At 45.3% G+C, this 20498-nt stretch overlaps 1 protein-coding gene across 2 annotated transcripts in view; it reads left to right on the plus strand.

Moving 5' to 3' along the window:
- CHD2 (chromodomain helicase DNA binding protein 2) overlaps positions 1-20498 on the plus strand; it is a 1941047-nt gene that overhangs the window by 846268 nt on the left and 1074281 nt on the right. For both annotated transcript variants that reach the window (XM_085644496.1, XM_085644497.1), the window contains one exon: positions 12350-12446. In XM_085644496.1, the coding sequence (XP_085500622.1) occupies positions 12350-12446 (97 nt within the window). The remainder of the gene's footprint in view (positions 1-12349; positions 12447-20498) is intronic.

The following is a 20498-nucleotide window of genomic DNA, read 5'->3' on the forward strand; positions in this document are numbered from 1 at the left end:
TGGCTTTGGCTGAGCGCTCTGGAGACGGTTTCTTCCTGAGCAGGACACAGCCGACATCTTTCCCTCTACTTTGCCAGCAACCGGATGCAGCAGGTTATGTCTACGTCAGTGTAGCATCTCTTCACTGGGAATGTGGTGCAGCAGGGCAGCCCTTCTTTAGTCCTTCCAGTCCAGTTGATATCTGAGTTCTGTGTGTCACAAGTGCCCTGTTTATGTACAGAAAATACCCTCGGGTAGGATACGATTGGTTGCTAATGGGCTACCAAGTTTCCTGCCTCCTGAGCACTGCTTCCTGGTAAGTGTAGCGTCTGGCTTTCCCAGGATGTACCGTTCTGCCAACTTCCAAGATGGCAGAACCCCTCTCTCTGCATCCAGAGCTCCCTAGCCCAACCCATAGGTGTGGCTACGAAGGGAGCTACACATCCCAGGAAAACCAGTTTGAACTGTCTTCCCCTTCCCTGTCCCTAGTGTCAGCTTGTCTACCTAAACAATAGAGCAGCCTCTCTCCCCGGTGCTCCAATTGGCCCTTCAAAGGTGGCTTCACCTTTGAAGCTTGCCTTTTGGGCTAACACCCGGTGTTTTCTTGCCTGGGGGATGTAACACCTTTTTGTTTATTGTTCTCCTTCCCGAGAGTCGTTAGCAAATCTCCCCATGAGAGCAGAAAGCTGTGTGCAGGACAGACCCTGAGTACAACAGTAAATGGGTGCTAGAAACCTTGGGCAACTAAAGTGGCAACTTCTAAAGTTGCACTTTGCCCACCAGTGACATTCAATTAGATGTAACCATAAATCAGATTTAATGTACTGATTCTTTTGATACCTTACAGTACCAACTTTAGTGGTCACATTCAAAGGTTGGCGGGGCGGAGGTGTCAGTCTGTAGCTCTATACTTGCTGATTGGGCTACTAGCCTTTCCACAGTAAAAACAATCATTTAGGGTTTTTACTGCTGGAACATGTACAAGTACGTGTTCCACTTTTTAACATGTAGCACCCTGTATAAAGGCTAGTCAGACCTACCTTGGGGTGACTTGTATGTATTAAAAAGGGAGGTTTGGGCATTGCCATTGCCTTAAATGACAAAGTTGAGTTGGCAGTTTAAATCTGCCCTTCCAGTCCGCAGTGGCAGACTAGGAGTCCTGTTTACCTTGTGCCATTCTGGATGGCAACAAGCGCAGCAGTTTCTGGTGGACACTCTAACTTGAGGCCCTGTGTAGCCCTAGAACCATATACTAGGGACTTACAATTTGGGGACAAGCAAATTAAGCATACACCAGCAAATTAAACATACACCATTTTAAGGGCCGGAGCACACGCACAGAGTCCTGTTTAGCAGGTCTCAGGGCATTTCAAAATCATGACACCAGTACCTAGTAGTCAAAATAGAGGCACAAAGTGGGGGGTACACCTTCAAAAAACCTGTTTCCTCCAAGCCAACCTCTCCTCTGAAAGTCAATCAATTCGGACCCAACCAGTAGATGGCAAAATAATGTACAGCATTATCGTTCTTGTGTTCTTTGAATTCAATCTGCCACAGGAGAATATTACACTTTGAAATGGAATAAAGGTCTGCATTTCACACTTAGAGGTCTCCATTCCTATAAAACTGTGGACAGTACATCCCTCTATCCTGAGATCTTCATTGATAGCAATTAAAATCAAATTTGTCCAGCATTTGCTCTTTCTTGAATTCACATTCCTTTGAATTGTTCCTCATCGGACTGGATCTTCTTTTGTAGCCTGGTGCTCGGACTAATTCTAATACACGTGAATCAACAGTAACCCTGGGCGGAGCAGTCATAGTGCCTCTACCCGAAGTTCCACGGAGTTGGAAAACAACTCTGTGGAGCTTAGCTCGCTCCGCACCCTCCCAAAGTAATTATAAAGTAATTAAAAAGGCACCTACCTGCCATGGCTGCCTCCTCCTCGCCATGGCCGCTCTCCTTACTCGTCCTCGTCGTCCTTCTTCATAGATAACCCCTATGTTACATGCTCATTCTCCTACATTGCACCCAAGACATAGCACGACCTCCCTCAACACATAAGAGCCTCCTCCTCACTTCTTGAGTTCCGCAAGAAGCTGAAGATCTGACTCTTTGTATAAGCACCTTGGGAACTACAAACCTACACACCTGCCCAAGCGTCTGAATACCCTATCCGGGTGGTTAGTCCGCTTTAAAAATTTAACATAGCAATAATGCTTCCTAGCAAACATGGAACAGACCACTGACAAACAGGGCACCATTATGGTTTTTCTTGGCAACATACCACTAGCGGACATTTGTAAAGCTGTCACAAGATCCACTCCACACACATTCACAAAGCAGTATTGTGTGGAGATTCTTGCAAGGCTTCAAGCTAGTGTTGGTCAAACTGTCCTCAGGACTCTGTTTCAGACCTCTGCACCATTCACTGGCTAGCCACCACTTAAGGGAGTATTGCTTTGCAATCAATGTAGAGCATGTATATCTTCAGCCACACATGCTATGAACGAATTATATGACTTACCCTGTAAGTATTTGTTCGTTGCATGTACTGATGTAGATTCATATGCGCCATCTTCCATCCTGGAACCTAGTGTTTGCTACAGATTTATTTTACCTTTCACATTCCTCTCTTGCTACATGTATGGTCACTCTTCCATCCTACTCACTACTCCATACTGTGAGAAAGTGGCTCTGTATATACTGTTCCCAAATAGGTACAGGGTGTATAGAGTCCACAGCCCCCAGAGGTTTGGCAGAGGCTAAAGTTAGATATAACCTTACTCTCTAAAGTGGTAGCTTGGTCGAGCAGTAAGGCAGTATCAGAGGACAGTGTAAAGCATTTGTTGTACACACTCAGTCAGCAAATGGTCTCACACACTCAATAACTGAACTCTAGGGCAATGGTTTATATATAAAAAATGTATGCTTGTTTTATTTTAGAACCAACAATTGGAATTAAAATATACTTTCTCAGAATGAGATGCTTTATATAAATACTTATCCAGTATTGGGGTATCTTTCATAGATTCACATGCCTGAATCATTCCCCATCGCCGAGGCGGGAGTCCCACGGTAAATACAAAAGTAGTGCCAAGAGTAAATAATAGTAGTAGGCTAAAAGAAAAAGCCTAAGGCCCAAGTCTTAGTAGCCTATCTACATCATTATATAAAAAAGAACCAAAGATTGGTCCCAGCCAATCAGCTGCCAGCACCCTCCAGAACCTTCCCAGCAGAGGCAGTTCTCCTCAGATTTTCACCGCACGTCGTGTGTGAAGGGAGTCTCCCTGAGCTCTGCTCAGTTTCTTCAGCTATTACTACTTTTTGGATCATCCAAGATCATACTTCATTTCTCTGACCCTATTAAGGCAGTAATATGGCAGAGAGGCAGGAAACAAGGTAATAGACTACGAAATATGTCTAACCTTTCCTCAATAACTCTCACGTTCTGAGAGATGAGGCTATTATTGGGACTACAGAGGCTTTCATCTGTCACTTCTGATGAGAACAACGAGGATTCCTTCACCTCATAGGAGAGGTCAAAGGGAGAAGTCGCGCCAGGAGCCTCCAGAGGGCGCGCAAAAATGCCATAAAGACCTACCTTGAGTCTTGATAGGCACTTCTCACAGAGAGAGGCAAGTGGGAAAAACTTCCTCAGGGGCTGATCTTACAACTCGCTTTTCATCCCTACATCAGGGAAATCTGTTTAACCTGACATTAATGAGTCTATTACAAAACTTCATGTCTAATATTACTGCCTCACCAATATTGACCTCATCTACGATGGCCTCGTCTATGATGGGCCTCCTATGATGGTCGTCTACGATGGTCATCTACGACTGCCTCATCTACTACGGTCGTCTACGACGGCCTCATCTACGACGGTCGTCTACGACGGCCTCATCTACGACGGCCTCATCTACGACGGCCTCATCTACGACGGCCTCATCTACGACGGTCGTCTACGACGGCCTCATCTACGACGGTCATCTACGACGGCCTCATCTACGACGGTCATCTACGACGGCCTCATCTACGACGGTCGTCTACGACGGCATCATCTACGACGGTCGTCTACGACGGCCTCATCTACGAGGGTCGTCTACGACGGCCTCATCTACGACGGTCGTCTACGACGGCCTCATCTACGACGGTCATCTACGACAGTCGTCGACGGCCTCATCTACGACGGTCGTCGACGACGGCCTCATCTACGACGGTCGTCGACGACGGCCTCATCTACGATGGTCGTCGTCGACGGCCTCATCTACGACGGTCTCCTCTACAATGAGATTGCCCAGGACAGCCTCATCTCGAAGGAAAACTCATCATACGATTCCCTCATCTATGATGGTATTGTCTATGACCATCGTCCACGACAGCCTCATCATGTATGGATGGCCTCATCTACGAATGGCCTCATCTACGAATTTCCTCATCTACGAATGGCCTCATCCACAAATGGCCATCATAGGACTACCTCATCTACGGATGGCCTCATCTACGGATGGCCTCATCTATAGATGGCCTCATCTACGGATGGTCTCATCTACGGATGGCTTCACCTATGATTGCCTCATCTATGATGGCATTGTCTATGACGGTCGTCTACGACAGCCTCATCTATGATGGTTGTTCAGGACGGTCATCTATGACGACGGCCTCGTCTGCAATAACCTCGCCTACGTACCCATGTCTACGACAGCAAAGTCTATGATGAGATCGTATACGATGGCCTCATTTATGACTGCATCCTGTACATAATTTCTTACAGCGGGCAAGAACTAGACTTCTACTGCCAGTTAGTCGAACAGACAGAATGTTTCCTTTATGATTTCAAAGAAGAGTCCAGGAAGATCTCGAGTGTGGTACCTATACTAGACTACATCTATTCCAGCAGTGTTTCCGCGCATAGAAAAGAAATACTGTGCACCTGCTAAAAGCCCATACTGTCTAATGGGTCACCCTCGGCCAGCTTCAATAATTTTACAGGTCGCCCAACAGCGATCTAAAATCCCGCAACGTCTATCACCACACAAGGAAGGACGTCGTCTGGACCTTATAGGCAAAAAATTCTCTACCATGGCAGCGGCCTCTATTAGAGCTGCCAATCCTCTAGCCATAATCGGCTGTTATGACCGTCAAATGTGGTCAGACATGGCGAGTCTCATTGACCTCATTCCTGAGGACTGAAGGCAGAAAGCAAGAAAGATTCTGTTGGAAGGAGAACGTGCCGCATCGGAAACTATAGATGCGCCTTGGACATAGTTAACACCAACTTCCGTCAGCTAGCAGGGGCTGCAGTGTTTGGACACCAGGGATGGCTTAAAGCCACTACTTTCAAACCTGAGGGGCAATCAAAGATTCTAGACATGGCCCATGATGAAGAGGTTTTTGGTTTGGCGAACATAATGATGAAACCCTCTTAGCTATAAAAAATTAACACGGATACTGCAGGATCATTAGGCACCTTTAATACGGGTGCAGATCTTTCGGAGGAGCGAGAGAACGTGGTTTATTCGTCAAGAGGAGGATACCAAAACCAACAGAATAGGCAGTATCAATCCCAGTACAGCCTTACAGCCAGACATCATACCGTCAATAGTCTACGGCTAGTTTCTCCCGTCAGGGTGGTCGAAAGAGATCGCAGTATCAAGGCCGAGACGCTAACAGGAAGCAGTCATCTCCATAGGGCACCAACCATTTTACCCTTCTTACCCGTGGGCCAGAAGATATCAGCTTTGTTCACAAGTGGCAGGAAATTACATCAGACCAATGGGTTCTAGACCTAGTAACCAATGGCCACACCCTGGAATTCATCAAACAGCCACCTATTACTCTGCCCAGGGGTCCCCCTCGTCGTCATGAGATTTTGAGTTTTTTAAACAAAGGAGATTTTATGGCTTCTCTGGATATGGAAAAAGCGTATTTCCACATTCCTATCCACCCCAAACATCACAAATCTCTTTGCTTTCAAGTGCCTTGCCCCCATTATCAGTTCAAAGTGCTCCTGTTTGGGCTGAAATTGGCACCAAGAACCTTCACGAAGTGCTTGGCATCAGAGGCAGCAGCATTGCGATCTCGAGGAATACAAGTGTTCCCTTATCTAGACGATTGGCTGCTCAAAGGTCCTTCAGTACATGAAACCAAGATTGCCACAGCAGAATGTATCCATCTCTTCTCCTCTCTGAGGCTGTTTCTCAACGACAGCAAATCAGTTACGTCCTCCAAGTCATGTTTTTTCTCGGAGCAAGGTTACACACGGTCCAATGCAACGCATTCTTGTCACTTGGTCGCCAACTGCATCTTCAAAAATTGGCAAGGTTAATTTAAAAAAAAAAAAAGGCCAGTTTCAATCCGAATGTTCGCTTCGCTCCTGAGGATGTGCTCTTCAATGATACATCTCATACCCTTGGTACGGCTCAAAATGCGACCTCTTCAGGAGGAACCGCAACTTCAATGGCAACAAGCCATGGATTCGTTTGACGATACCATCTAGGTCACGCCACACATGATAAATTCTCTACATTGGTGGTCGCAGACAGAGAATCTAACCCAGGGTCTCACGGTCCTACAGACCATTCCAGATGGAAGGATGAGGATGTCATCTGCAGGATTTGATCTCAAAGATAAAAACAGCAGATCAACAGGCTGAGCGTCGCGCCGTTTTTCTGTTTTCTCCAAGCATTCCTCCCGAGGATTAAGGGTTCGTCGGTGCTAGTCCGGACTGGCAATACCATCAGCATGTATTATATCAACAAACAAGGAGGATAAAAATCAGCTATGCTCTCGCAAGAAGCTTAGGAATTGTGGGAATAGGTCACTTTCCACGAGATGCCCTGAGAGCCAAACACGTCAGGGGTCTCCTCAATACCCTGACGGACACGCTGAGCACGTCTCAGTCGGACTGTTAGGAGTGGAAGCTGGAAAAGGAACAGGTGAACACAGTGTTCCAAGCTTGGGGTAAGCCAGCCCTGGACCTATTCACAACAAGAGAGAACAAAGAATGTCAATATTATGCCAGCAGGTTCCCTCAACAGGGATCAGGGATTGGTGTGTACGCTTTTCCCCAATACCATTGATTCCGAAGGTGCTCCGCAAGATGAAGCTGGAAGGTTGCCGTCTAATTCTGATTGCACCCCGTTGGCCAAGACAATATTGCTTCCAGGAACTTCTACTGTTGTCTCAAGGTAAACCCATTTGCCTACTGCTGACGCCTATGATGCTGTCAAGGGTCGGAGGCCAAGTGGTTCATCCGGACCCACAGTCACTGCACTTGCATGCATGGCTCCTGATTTCTTAGAGTTCAAGGACCTCAACATTTCACAAGACTGTCGTGAAATATTGGCCAAATCTCGTGCCCAAAGCACAATCAAAAAACGTATCGCTTCAAATGGAACCGATTTTGCTGTTGGTGTGAGGCAAATAATATTCACTCAATTCAAGCTACTGCAGAACAAGTTCTCCATTATCTGCTTTCTCTAGCCAAGTCTGGGCTTACTTTTTCACCGGTCAAAGTACATCTTGCTGCACTTTCTAGATTCAGGAAATGCTCAAAATTCCCTCTTCTCTGCTCGCCTTTACTTATCAAACAATTTATGAAAGGAATCTTCCGAGCCTTCTCTCCACTGCGAGCACCCCTCCAGAGTGGGAACTCAACACTGTGCTAGCGCAGTTAATGAGGCGTCCATTTGAGCCTATCCATAAAGCTGATCTCAAATTCCTCACTTGGAAGGTTGCCCATTTACTGGCTCTTACCTCGGCAAGATGGGTTAGTGAAATCTAAGCTTTCACTATAAATGAGCCCCCTTTTACATTTTGCTCGGGACTATGTAACCCTTCAAACAAAACCCAGGTTCTTTCCTAAGGTACCATAAAATTTCACTTGAACAAACCGGTAAGATTAAAAACATTCTTTCCGGATCCATCCACTCCAGCTGAAAGAACATTACACTCGCTGGATGTTACACACTGTTTTAAACTCTACCTACAGAAAACTAAGGATATCAGACGATCCAACCGGCTGTTTGTGGCGAATGGTCAAGCAACTCTTGGAGATGCTGTAACAAAGTGGAACAATAGCCAGATGGCTGGCATCTGCTATTCATTTCTGCCATGACAAGGCTAACAGACCTTTGCAGAGGAAAGTCAAAGCTCATTCAACAAGAACAGTATCGACGTCGACAGTTTTGTTTGCTGGAGTAGCTCCGGAAAATATGTCGTGCTGTGACATGTAAAAATGTCCACACGTCGACGAAGCATCACTGTCTTCAATTTTCGCATCAAGATTATGCAGCGGTTGGACAGGCTGTTCTATGCCATCTCTTTCATTAAGACCAGACTCAGATACTTTGCCCTTTTATGTATTATTCCATTCTTTAATATTCATGCAAATGTACAGATTTATATATCTGCAAGATCTTAAATATTTGTGTGTGTGTATATATATATATATATATATATATATATATATATATATATATATATATATATAATAGCTAATACTTGGATATAGCTTGGTTTCCTTTAAGACTACTCTTTTTAAAAAAAACAAGAAAGAAAGAAAGATGTGTTTTTTCAAGCACTGAGGATGCTATTTGGGAGTTTAAGAACCAGTGTCTCCCACCATCCGCAAACGACAGTATATGGTTATACTGCTTACTACTCATACGATTCAGGCATGTGAATCTATGAAAGATACCCCAATACTGGATAAGAAAACAAGTTACTTACCTGTAACTACAGTTATCCAGTATTGGTATCTTTCATAGATTCACATGCACCCACCCTCCTCCCCGGCTAGTCAGTTCTCTATATCTGGTATATTTACTTCTCACTTGTGCTAGGAAAATCTGAGGAGAACTGCCTCTGCTGGGAAGGTTCTGGAGGGTGCTGGCAGCTGATTGGCTGGGACCAATCTTTGGTTCTTTTTTATATAATGATGTAGATAGGCTACTAAGACTTGGGCCTTAGGCTTTTTCTTTTAGCCTACTACTATTATTTACTCTTGGCACTACTTTTATATTTACCGTGGGACTCCCGCCTCGGCGACGGGGAATGATTCAGGCATGTGAATCTATGAAAGATACCAATACTGGATAACTGTAGTTACAGGTAAGTAACTTGTTTTCTTTTGCAATATGCAATTGACTTTTGTAAACAGTTACAAGTGGTTGCAATAGGCAACACTATTTTAAACACAATAATGCATTGAGTTCAATGGAAGTTTCATGTTATTTGCCACAGATTACTTTTAGGATTACTTTTGGAATTCCAGGACTGGATCCTAGATTCAGTCCTGGGTCAGTACTTAGAATCAAGTGATGAAAGTCGACTTAATTACTGTGATGATTTTTAAATAATATTTAGCTATTTTAAAAGTTGACAGAAAATATTTCAAAGAAAACAGTCAATGATTCCCTATGGAAGAAAATTCAAGTTGCAGGTACAGTATGTTCTCGTTACTTTTGTAATCCAGTACTGGGTGCCTAGACTCCGTACTGGAACCTTTATCCAAAACAGGTAAGTAATTATGTTTTCAGATATTATACGATTTTTAAAGAATATTTAAAGATTGCAGATATTGACACTTAGAAGAAATTTCACAGAAAAACAGTCAATGATTTCCTATGGGAGGAAATTGGGTTACTGGTAAGTAGAGTTGTAAGTAATTTTCAGAGTCAGTGCTGGGCACCAAGATCCAGCACTGGGAGCTCACCTAAGAGCAGGTGAGTATTTTCGTTTTGTTACTTGGCTGATTTTTGGTGAATATTTTAAGATTTGAAAAGTCCACACTTAGAAGAAATTTCAGGAAAAAGCCAGTCAATGTTACCCTATGAAGAAAATAGAGTTATCGGTTTAAAGGTAAGTACTCGACTGGCAGAGTTGAGGTTCTGGGCATAGGCTCAGGGATCCCCCAGTGTCAGGTAGGTACAGTTCGTTCACCCTCAGCGACTCTAGGGCAGCCGGGTGCAGAGAGAGTTAGGCCCAATGTTATCCTATGAGGGATAGGGGGGCCTTGGTTGGTGGCTGCTGACTAGCAAGCCATGCGGCTGTGGGAGCTGGGCTCCTGGTCACTTACTCAGGGCAAGTGGGGAAGTAGGTAGGTGTAGAGGTTGCACTGCCAGGGCCACTCGGGCGGCTGGGTGCAGGGTGCTTTTGAGCCTTCCGGCGCTCAATTGGGTTCAATGGGAAATCTCCGGTTTAGAAAAAGACTGCAAGCTCGGGGACGAGGATTCTTCAGGTGCCACCACCACTTCGCGAGGTAAGTTGGGTAGTTGGAGGATAGGTAGGTACCCCGGGATTGGGCACAGGAGGCCGCGGGGCACCGCGTGCAGGGGTGCCTTTTGGTGTCGGGAAATCTTACCCTCTGTTGATCGCGGTAGGGGGGGCACCTTGTTCTGAGGCTGCAGGCTTCTTCAGGAGTGTCGAGGGAGGTCCATGAGTGCTGGACTCAGGGTCAGAGTCGCCGTGGGGTCGTCCTCGTGGTCTTTGTTCACTCTGGCACTGGCCAGGCTTGGCTGGTGCAGAGTGTGCTGGGTTCGCGGTTCCGGACTGCTGCCAGGGATTAGAAGTAGGTTTTGAGTAGAGCCTCTACTCATGGGAGTCCCAGGGGCTTAGAGCCAAAAGGTAGCCAGGTCCTCCGGGGTTTGTGAGGTTGCGGGTACAAGCGATGCCGGGTTGGAGCAGGAGCAGGTTCGAGGGTCGACAGGCCGGTAGGGCTGGGGCCAAAGCAGTTGGTGTCTTCCTCTTCTTAGCAGCTGCAGGGCAGTTCTTCTTTCTTCTTGCTCTTCTTTGTATTTTGTAATCTGGAATCTGGGGAAGGAAGGTTCAGGGTTCCCCCAAATACTAGATTTAGGGGCGTTACAGGTAGGTGAAGGGCAGGGGCCAATGGGTCCCTGTCCTGGGGTGGGTACACCCCCTATCCTGCCTCTCTCCTGTTGGAGGGGGGCAGGAGCCTAGTCCTGATTGGGCAGGGCTTCCCATCTTCAAGATGGCGAGAGCCCGGAGATGTGCTTCACCTCGCCTCCCCCACCTGAGGGGTGGGGTTGGCAGGCTGGCACATGCCCTGTCCTTATTTGGGGTTTCCAGCCAAGCTTCCCGCCAGAGAGGGGGTTGCAGTGGCCTGGGGAAGCTCACAGAGGCGGCATGCCTTTGAAGCTTCCCCCTGCCCATCCTGGGGGAGGAGATTTAGCACCTCGCCCAGGATGTGCATTGTTGCAGACCCAGGAGAGCTAGGGCCCTCCTACCCAGGGGTCCAGCAACATGTCTGCTGGGTGGCAGCCTAGGCAGCCTCAGAACAGACGTGGATTGTAGGTTTAGGTTTCAGGGGGCCTCTCTAAGATGCCCTCTGTTGTGCTTGGTACATTGAATCCCACACTGGCATCAGTGTGTATTTAATGTGCTGAGCAGTTTGATACCAAACTTCTCAGTCTTCAGTGCTGCCATTATGGTGCTGTGGAGTTCGTGTTTGACAAGCTCCTAGCACCATATACTCTTAGATGGCAGCACTGCACTTACAGGACCCAGGAATGGACCTGGGTACTGTAGGGGCACAGGGCTCATGCTCCTGTTCCCACACCACTGGCATAAGGCACCCAGATAGAGGGGTGGCTGATGTATGCCAGGGCAGTGTAGGTTGTGGGCATGGCACACAGGGATGTGTGCCATGTCGACTCTGTTGTATCCAGACATTCAGCCTGCAAGAGCAGTGTGTGTGTGTGTTAGGGTACAGGGCCTCTAAGAGGCCTTCCCTGGTCCAAAGGCCCTGGGTACCTAGGGTACCATTTACCAGGGGCTGACATGTGGCCAGGGTTTGCCAATTTGGGTTTTGGCTGTTAGGCAGTTTTTAGGGAAGGAACACCGGCCCTGGGCACATGATTGGCAGGAGCCCAGGGCACAACAAGGAAAAGTGCATCAGCTATTAGGCAAAAAAAGGGGGGGTTACTGCAACAGAAACCCACTTTCTTACACATACCCACTCTCACCCGCTGGGTGAAAAAGAATGTAACAATGGAGTCGGTGTCCCTGTGCATTCATGACCACTACCTTGTGACTCAAAAGACTTCTTTGAAGAAAAACAAGTTGCAAATAAGCCAACCGATAGATGGGAGGAGTATGCAGAGCATGTGAATTCAACAAACAGATGCTCACAGGGTAAGTAACATAATCTTTCTTGTCCCTCATTACCACATTTGACAATAAGGGACTGAACCAGACATACTTTACCTGATGTACAGCTTTCTTAGAACAACATGCCAGTTTTCCAAGGAGCAGTCCCAACAAGAGTCTGAGTGTTTGGAATCTCTGTTTAGTCTGTGATTCACTTGACTGATAGAATGATTATTAATATTTATTTTTTTGTAGCTCAAATCCATTCAATAAGGATGAACTGACAGCAATTTTGAAGTTTGGTGCTGCAGATCTTTTCAAAGAGCCTGAAGGAGAGGAATCTGAGCCTCAGGTAAAATATTATTTAATAACATGAAAAGCATTCTCCTCTTCCCAGGTTATGCATGCTGTAATATCTAGGTACACTCAATCTTTTCACGGATATGTTAAAAGTATAGCTGGTGCTCCATTAAGGACAATAGAGGGAGAATACCCTCAGGTTATCTTTGTACATTTAAAAGTTCCATCCTGGAGCTACCTGTGCTTTGTGTTTTGCCTAAGGAATAACAAATACATTGTTTAAATAAAAATTCTTAATTGTTCATGATGATTATCAAAATGTCAATAATTGTTCAGGCATTTATTAGTCAATTGTGTATTTTAAAGCATATTTTGCCAAATGCAGTAGTCAAAAGAGAATAGGTTTTTGAAACCATGTATTCTAAATATGCAACTTGTCAAGTTACCTGTCATTAAAAAAAATTGATGTTCTCAGGTTTATTCTAAGTAACATAATATGTAAGTGAAACCCCATCTACAACTTCGTGTTTGACAGTGACCATGTTATCCATACCACACAATAGATGTCTTGCCATCATTTATTGTTGACACATTTATAAGAAATATTCTGTCCTGTTAACCTAATAACAATGTCAGGGTCCGAGATCGACTCCCAATATCAAATGTAGGGAACCATGTGCTGCCTAATAGATGTGGCACAAGTGACGAAATATAAACAATAGCATGGATGACCCACCAGTATCCATACAGTGACCCGTCATTGTAAGTGGTAATGCCCCAAGATAAATGTGGTTTCCCTTGTCTAGGCACTATAGATGATAAATGGTTGGAGAGATTCTTTTCTACCTACCAATTCCTGAACTTCATTTGGGAACATTTTGATCATGTTAGTGGGTGTTGTCTTCTGGTTCTAGTGTACATTCAGATACAAAAGAGAGGCTTTAGTTTGTATTGGTGAGAGGCCAGAGCTGCCGACCTGGAGCTGGGGAACCAGGTTCGAGCATCGGCTTCGGCTCAGCAATCTGTGATTCTTGGCAAATAACGTAATCACCCTGTGCCTACCAAAAATTAATGTGTCCTTGTGTAACGTAACTGGTGCTCATCTAAAGAGCTCCAATACCTTTGAGTCGAGTTTGCGCTATATAAATCTGCAAAAATAAATGTATATATATAACAATTTTAAATATACAATTTAAATAATGAAATTCATGCCCTGCACTTGCACTTTTTTACCTTGACACAAGAATGTACTTTACAAGTGATGACAAAATGGCGATTGCATTGGTCCATGTTTGTCTAGAGAGGTTAGCAGTCTAGTTGCTACAAATAGTGAACGTAACGAGGGATTAAGCACTAAAGCACTTTCTTTAGATACTATCTAGATGCGAGGGACTCTATGGTCCAGTAGAAGGCTAGTGGTAGCCGAAACGTGTAGGCCGTCCTATCTTTGCTCACTTTTGCACATGGTGTGAAAATAAATCACTTTTAAAATGTGTACCTTGCTGTGGTGGCGTGACCGCCGTTGAGGAGCTCCACACGGAGGCCAGAGAATCCTAGGAATCTATATATATATATATTTATATTTTGCAATGGAGTGATAACAATAAATCTGTGAATCCAGCAAAAGTCGTTGGTGTCGGTGTCCTCTCTTTTGTGGAAGATAGGACTTGGTGGTTGATATATATTTATATATATATGTTCGAGGCATATGGGCTGCAGGTCACACACTAGTGCATAGATCGCAATCTGGTGGTGGACCCGGATGATTACACTTTGTTGTTGTCCTGGAAAAGTCTCTCTATGTTAGATGATAACTCCTCTGGAGCATAGTGCGCATGGGCATCAACTCCATCTTCAGATTGTTTTTTTCCACCATCGGGCTCGGATGTGTATGTCGCTCCCGCTCGGTTTTGTTACCGATCTCTTTTCGACAAGCATTTCCTGATTCCTACTGTCGGTATTGTTTTCGATCGAGACTTCCTTCTACATGCGTCTCGAACAACCTTCACTTCTCGATTCCGGTGCTCGTCGAGGGCCGTCGGGCCCAACTGCGCCATTGGGCCTTCGGCTCGTGGAAAGAGCACCATTCAAAAAGTGCCCTCGGTGTGGACACAAATTCCCCCACACTGATCTACATGAGGTGTGCAATCTGTGCTTGTTCCCAGAGCACGAAAGTCGAGATTGCCAGGCCTGTGCTTCGTTCCGGTCCAAAAAGACAGTCAGAGACCGTCGATCTCGGAGATTCATGGCACAATCGTCTTCATCAGCACCAGACACCCTCATCCAGGAGACTCCAGTCCAACCGGAATCTGAAGAACAACAACAGCAGGAATAAGGCATCGTTTCCGAAGCAGAGGATTCAGCTTCCAGAGCCGATGAGCAGGCAGAAGATGACGATCCCCTTCCAGCTGGTCAGCCGGTCGTAAGTACAGACGACGACCCTCTTGCTACCCCCACACCGGGTGAGGCTTCGGTTCCACCTCCACCTTCGGGCCCAGGTGCACACCAATCACAAACTTCCGATGCCCCGCCGATGAAGACTTCCAAAAAGCCTCTACTTTCTGGGGGAATAGAAGATGAGCAACCCTTAGAGGATCTAGTTGATATTACTGGCCCTTCAGGTGATCCTTGGAAAGACTACAATGCACCAGATTCCCCGGATCTACCCCAAGATGACGTAAACCCTTCTAGGCCATCTCCTCCAGAAGACACCATAGGGTTTACACAACTCATTCACAGAGCAGCAGCCTTTCATAGGGTCGAACTCCATACTGACCCAGTGGATGACGACTTCCTTATGGACACACTATTATCCTCTTATAAAACCACAACCATCTTACCGATGCTTAAAGGGGTTACAAAACATGCACCAGACGTATTCAAAGATCCCGTCAGGGCCAGGGTCATTAATCCCAGGTTGTAGAAAAAATACAAAGCTGCTCCATCTGACCTGGCCTATATCAAGGGCCATTTACCATTAGACCCTTTAGTGGTCTCCAACGCACGAAAAAGAGCAAATTCTCAGACAACCGGGGACGCTCCACCCCCTGATAAAGATTCCAAACTCTTAGATGCTTCAGGAAAACATATGACATTTCAAGCAGCCGACGTCTGGAGAATTGCCAACACCCAAGCTCTGTTGGCAAGATACTATAGGGCTCACTACGATGAACTTGAAACCCATATACAAATCTACCAGACAAATACAAGACCAGGGCTACTGATCTGATATAGGAAGGGAAGGTCATTACTAATACTTCCATCCGTTGCGCTCTAGATGCTGCTGACACAGCCTCAAGGGCAATAAGTACCGGCATACTTTCATGCAGGCATGCTTGGCTGCGTATTTCTGGTTTCAAACCAGAAGTGCAAACAAGTATTCTCAATCAACTCTTTGACCAACAACATCTGTTTGGCCCATCAGTTGATACATCTCTTGAAAAAATGAAAAAGGACACTGACACCGCAAAATCCATGGGAGCTTTACAAAATCAAACTCCCAGAGCGTCCTTTCGTCGCTCCTCGTACAGGGGCGCCTCGACAACTTTTCCTACCAACACTGCCTCCTCTTCTTACAAAACTCCCACCCAATCCTTGCCCAATAGAGGTTATTACAGAGGAGGATACAGAGGCAACAATACTAAAGGCAGAGGTAACAACACCCATACTGCCTCCGCCCCTAAGCAGTTACTTCCCTCCCTTCCCCCCCAGACCATTCCACTCCTGTCGGGGGGAGATTACAACAGTTCCTACCTGTCTGGAACTCCATCACAACAGACAGGTGGGTGAGACAAATAATCAAACGAACAAGAGTTTGCTCAACCTTACTGGATGATAAACAGACTAAATCTTAATAATAATTAACCCTCGAGGTCACTCAGGCTGGACCATAGGAAAGAAGGGGGGAAGAGGACACCAAATATATGATCAAAATTTACAATGTTTATTGATAGTTTAGTAGGTGTGTATTGAAAAAATAAGATATACAAACACCATAGAATACAATATTTTAATGAATATTTACAATATCGGAACTGGACCCCACAGAGAAATCACAAGGGGGTGTGTCGATTATAATCTCACATTCATATTAACCATGCATCACATTCAAACCATTCATAACCAGCAATTGTACTACACATTAGTCTACTGCACATAAAAATATTCGAACAGAAATCCTCTCAACAATTGGTTGGTATACAATGTTGGTATGTGTATCGATCAACCAAACAAAACAGTAGGACACGCCAACGCGCGTTTCGGTGCAATCACCCAAGGATGTGGGTGCCACCTTCTTCAGGGCATGAGTTTTATAAAATTCTGTACTCCGTGAGGCCTGTGAGACAAATAATTCACTCAGGTTATTGCCTGGAGCTTACTTCCACTCCTCCAACAATACCACCCAAACAGCATCTCACAATCCTAAAACAGGAGGTTGTTGCTCTACTGCTCAAACAAGCAATAGAACTAGTCCCACTACACCAGCAAAACCCAGGGGTTTACTTGCTGTATTTCCTTATTCCCAAAAAAGACGGCTCCCTCTGACCTATACTGGACCTGAGACCCCTGAACCTTTACATACAGTCAGACCACTTCCATATGGTCACATTACAGCAGGTCCTTCCTCTGCTAAAACAAGGAGACTTCCTTGCTACCCTAGATCTCAAGGACGCCTACTTTCACATTGCCATTCACCAAGCTCACAGGAAGAACCTTCGATTTGTAGGGGACGGTCAGCATTACCAATTCAAAGTCCTCCCCTTCGGAGTCACTACAGCACCCCGAGTCTTCACAAAGTGTCTTGCGGTAGTAGCAGCACACTTGAGAAGGGAAAACATCCATGTCTTCCCATATCTGGACGACTGGTTAATAAAAGCCAAATCATACCAGCAATGCGTCCAGTACACACACAAGACCATTTACCTCATACACAAACTCGGGTTCACTATAAACAAAACAAAGTCGCACCTCCAACCATCCCGGTCTCAACAGTATCGAGGTGCCACAATAGACACCTCCAAAGGGCTTGCATCCCCCAACCCAATAAGAATACAAGCCATGTAAGCTCTTATACTAAAATTTCAACCTCAGCACTCACTACCAGCTCGAGTGTTCATGCAACTAATTGGAATGATGGCATCTTGCATTTTCGTGGTACAGCACGCAAAACTCCAGATGCGCCCCCTACAAGAGTGCTTAGCAAGCCAGTGGAACCAGGCTCAAGGTCAACTAACAGATCTGGTGGTGGTGGACAGCCGGACACATCACTCTCTGCAGTGGTGGAACACCAAGAACCTTTCCAAAGGACGGCCGTTCCTCGAGCCAGTTCCACAGGTAGTGCTAACCACATACGCATTCCTCATCGGTTGGGGAGCTCATTTGTCAGAGCACACAGTACAAGGCAGGTGGACACCACAACAAAAGCTACTCCACATAAACCATCTGGAGTTGCTAGCAATTTTTCAAGCTCTAAAATCTTTTCAAAGTTACCTATCAGGCAAGACTGTCTTAGTTCACACAGACAATATGACAGCTATGTACTACATCCAAAAACAGGGAGGAACACACTCCTTACAGCTCTCCCGGCTGGCGCAGAGCATATGGAGGTGGGCCATTCCTCAAAACATCTATCTACTAGCAGAACATCTACCAGGAGTTCAAAATCAGAATGTGGATCTGTTGAGTAGTCAGAGCCAACAGATCCACGAGTGGGAACTTCATCCGCAAGTTCTTCAGCCTTTCTTTCAAGTATGGGGACAGCCACAAATAGATCTGTTTGCCACACACCTAAACTCCAAATGCCCAAGCTTTGCCGCCAGGTATCCCCACCCATTGTCCAAAGGCAATGCGATATGGATGAGTTGGTCAGGCAAATTTGCGTACGCTTTTCCGCCTCTCCCACTCATTTCGTTAGTGGTGCGCAAGCTGCGGCAACACTCCCTCACACTAATCCTAATTGCACCAACATGGACAAGACAACGGTGGTACACCACACTATTGGAACTCTCAGTGGTACCACATCAAAAACTCACCACACCTGTTAGCACAGAACCATGGAGAGATCATGCATCCGGACCCCATGCAGCTCAACCTAGCAATTTGGCTCCTGAGGTCTTAGAATTTGGATATCTCAACCTCCCACCTAATTGCATGAACGTTATCAAAGAAGCTAGACGTCCTACCACAAGAGCTTGCTATGCAGCTAAATGTAAAAGATTTGTTATATATTGCACCAATAACAACATCAACCCACTAGATGTTTCCATCCAGAACATCATATGCTATTTGCTGCATCTCCACAAATGCACTTTAGCATACTCCTCAATCAGGTTACATCTTGCTGCCATAGCAGCTTACCTTCAAAACAGACAGTATCTATCATTATTCAAAGTTCCTGCCATCAAAGCCGTCATGGAAGGCCTCAAAAAAATAATTCCTCCCAGGGTACCACCCTCCCCTGTATAGAACCTCAACATTGTTCTCACCAGGCTCATGGGCCCTCCATTTGAGCCTTTGCATAAATGTGAATTACAATATCTTTCATGGAAAGTTGCTTTTCTAGTAGCTATTACATCACTCAGAAGGGTGAGTGAGATCCAGGTACTAACAATTCAAGAACCATTCTTGCAACTCCATCACAACAAGGTGGTTCTGAGGACAAATCCCAAATTCCTTCCAAAAGTCATTTCACCATTCCATCTCAATTTGTTGAGTTGCCAGTAATCTTCTCCCAACATCAAACAGTTGCTGAGAGAGTTCTCCATACATTAGATGCTAAAAGAGCTCTCCTCTATTATATTGATAGGAAAAAGCCATTTTGTAAAACAAAACCACTTTTGGTGTCCTTTTCTCCCCCACACAAAGGTAATCCCATTTCAAAAACTGGGATTGCAAGGTGGATTGTTAAATGCATTCAAATTTGCTACCAAAAAGCAAAGCGCACTCTATCCATTTCCCCTAGGGTTCATTCCACCTGTAAATTAGGGGCATCTATGACATTTTTTGGGAACATTCCCTTAGATGATATCTGCAAAGCAGCTGCATGGTCTACACCGTACACATTCACAAAGCACTACTGTGTAGATGTGCAAGTAAAACAACAAGCTAGTGTGGGCCAGGCTGTACTCAAAACACTATTTCAAACCACTGCAACAGATACTGGTGCTCACTAAGGGAGAGAACTGCTATGCAATCTATGCACTAGTGTGTGATCTGCAGCCCATATGCCTCGAAAGGAAAATGCTACTTACCAGTATGCATCTGTTCTTGGCATGTTTGGCTGCAGAGTCACACATGCCCACCCGCCTCCCCGGCTGCCTCTATCTGTTCCAGTAATATCTTAATTAGATACATTATACATGGGCATCTCTTTCTGTTCTCACACAACTCCATCATATCCCGTTATTGCGAAAAACAATCTGAAGATGGAGTCGATGCCCATGCGCACTATGCTCCAGAGGAGGAGTCATCTAACATACAAAGAGTCTTCCAGGACAACAACAAAGTGTAATTATCCGGGCACACCACCAGATGGCGATCTATGCACTAGTGTGTGACTCTGCAGCCCTACATGCCAAGAACAAATGCATACTGGTAAGTAGCATTATATATATATATATATATATATTACCCATAAGATATATTGCCCAGTTCAGAATATTAAGTAGCTGCTAGATTTGAGGAATACAGCACTTGAGAGGCATTGGCTATGGAAGGAAATTTGTCAACGATCTTCAGTCAAGAATAATAATAGCATTTTTTTTCTTCTCCTCTGTAAGTTTGCGCTGAGTTGTACAGTGGTGGGACATAAGCATTAAGAGTACTAGTATAACTTGTTTTCGGACAATACAGGTAAAAGAATCATCTTATAAACAGTTCTCTGCCAAATCTCCTCATTAGGACCTGCCTTTAGAAGTGTGTGTTTCTGGCTACGGCTACTCCACATTAGCCTCTTCAGTAAAGACTTCACAGATGCAAGCACGATTTAAGAAAGAGATGGGGTTTTGCCTTTTGCAGGGTTCATAAAAATCTACCAGTGTCCTTACATGTAAACTGTAACATTAAAAGGCAGGCCTCCTCTTCCTCAACACTCACTTATTTCTGT

Source organism: Triturus cristatus, chromosome 3_1, assembly GCF_964204655.1.
Source record: "Triturus cristatus chromosome 3_1, aTriCri1.1, whole genome shotgun sequence".
NCBI lineage: Eukaryota > Metazoa > Chordata > Amphibia > Caudata > Salamandridae > Triturus > Triturus cristatus.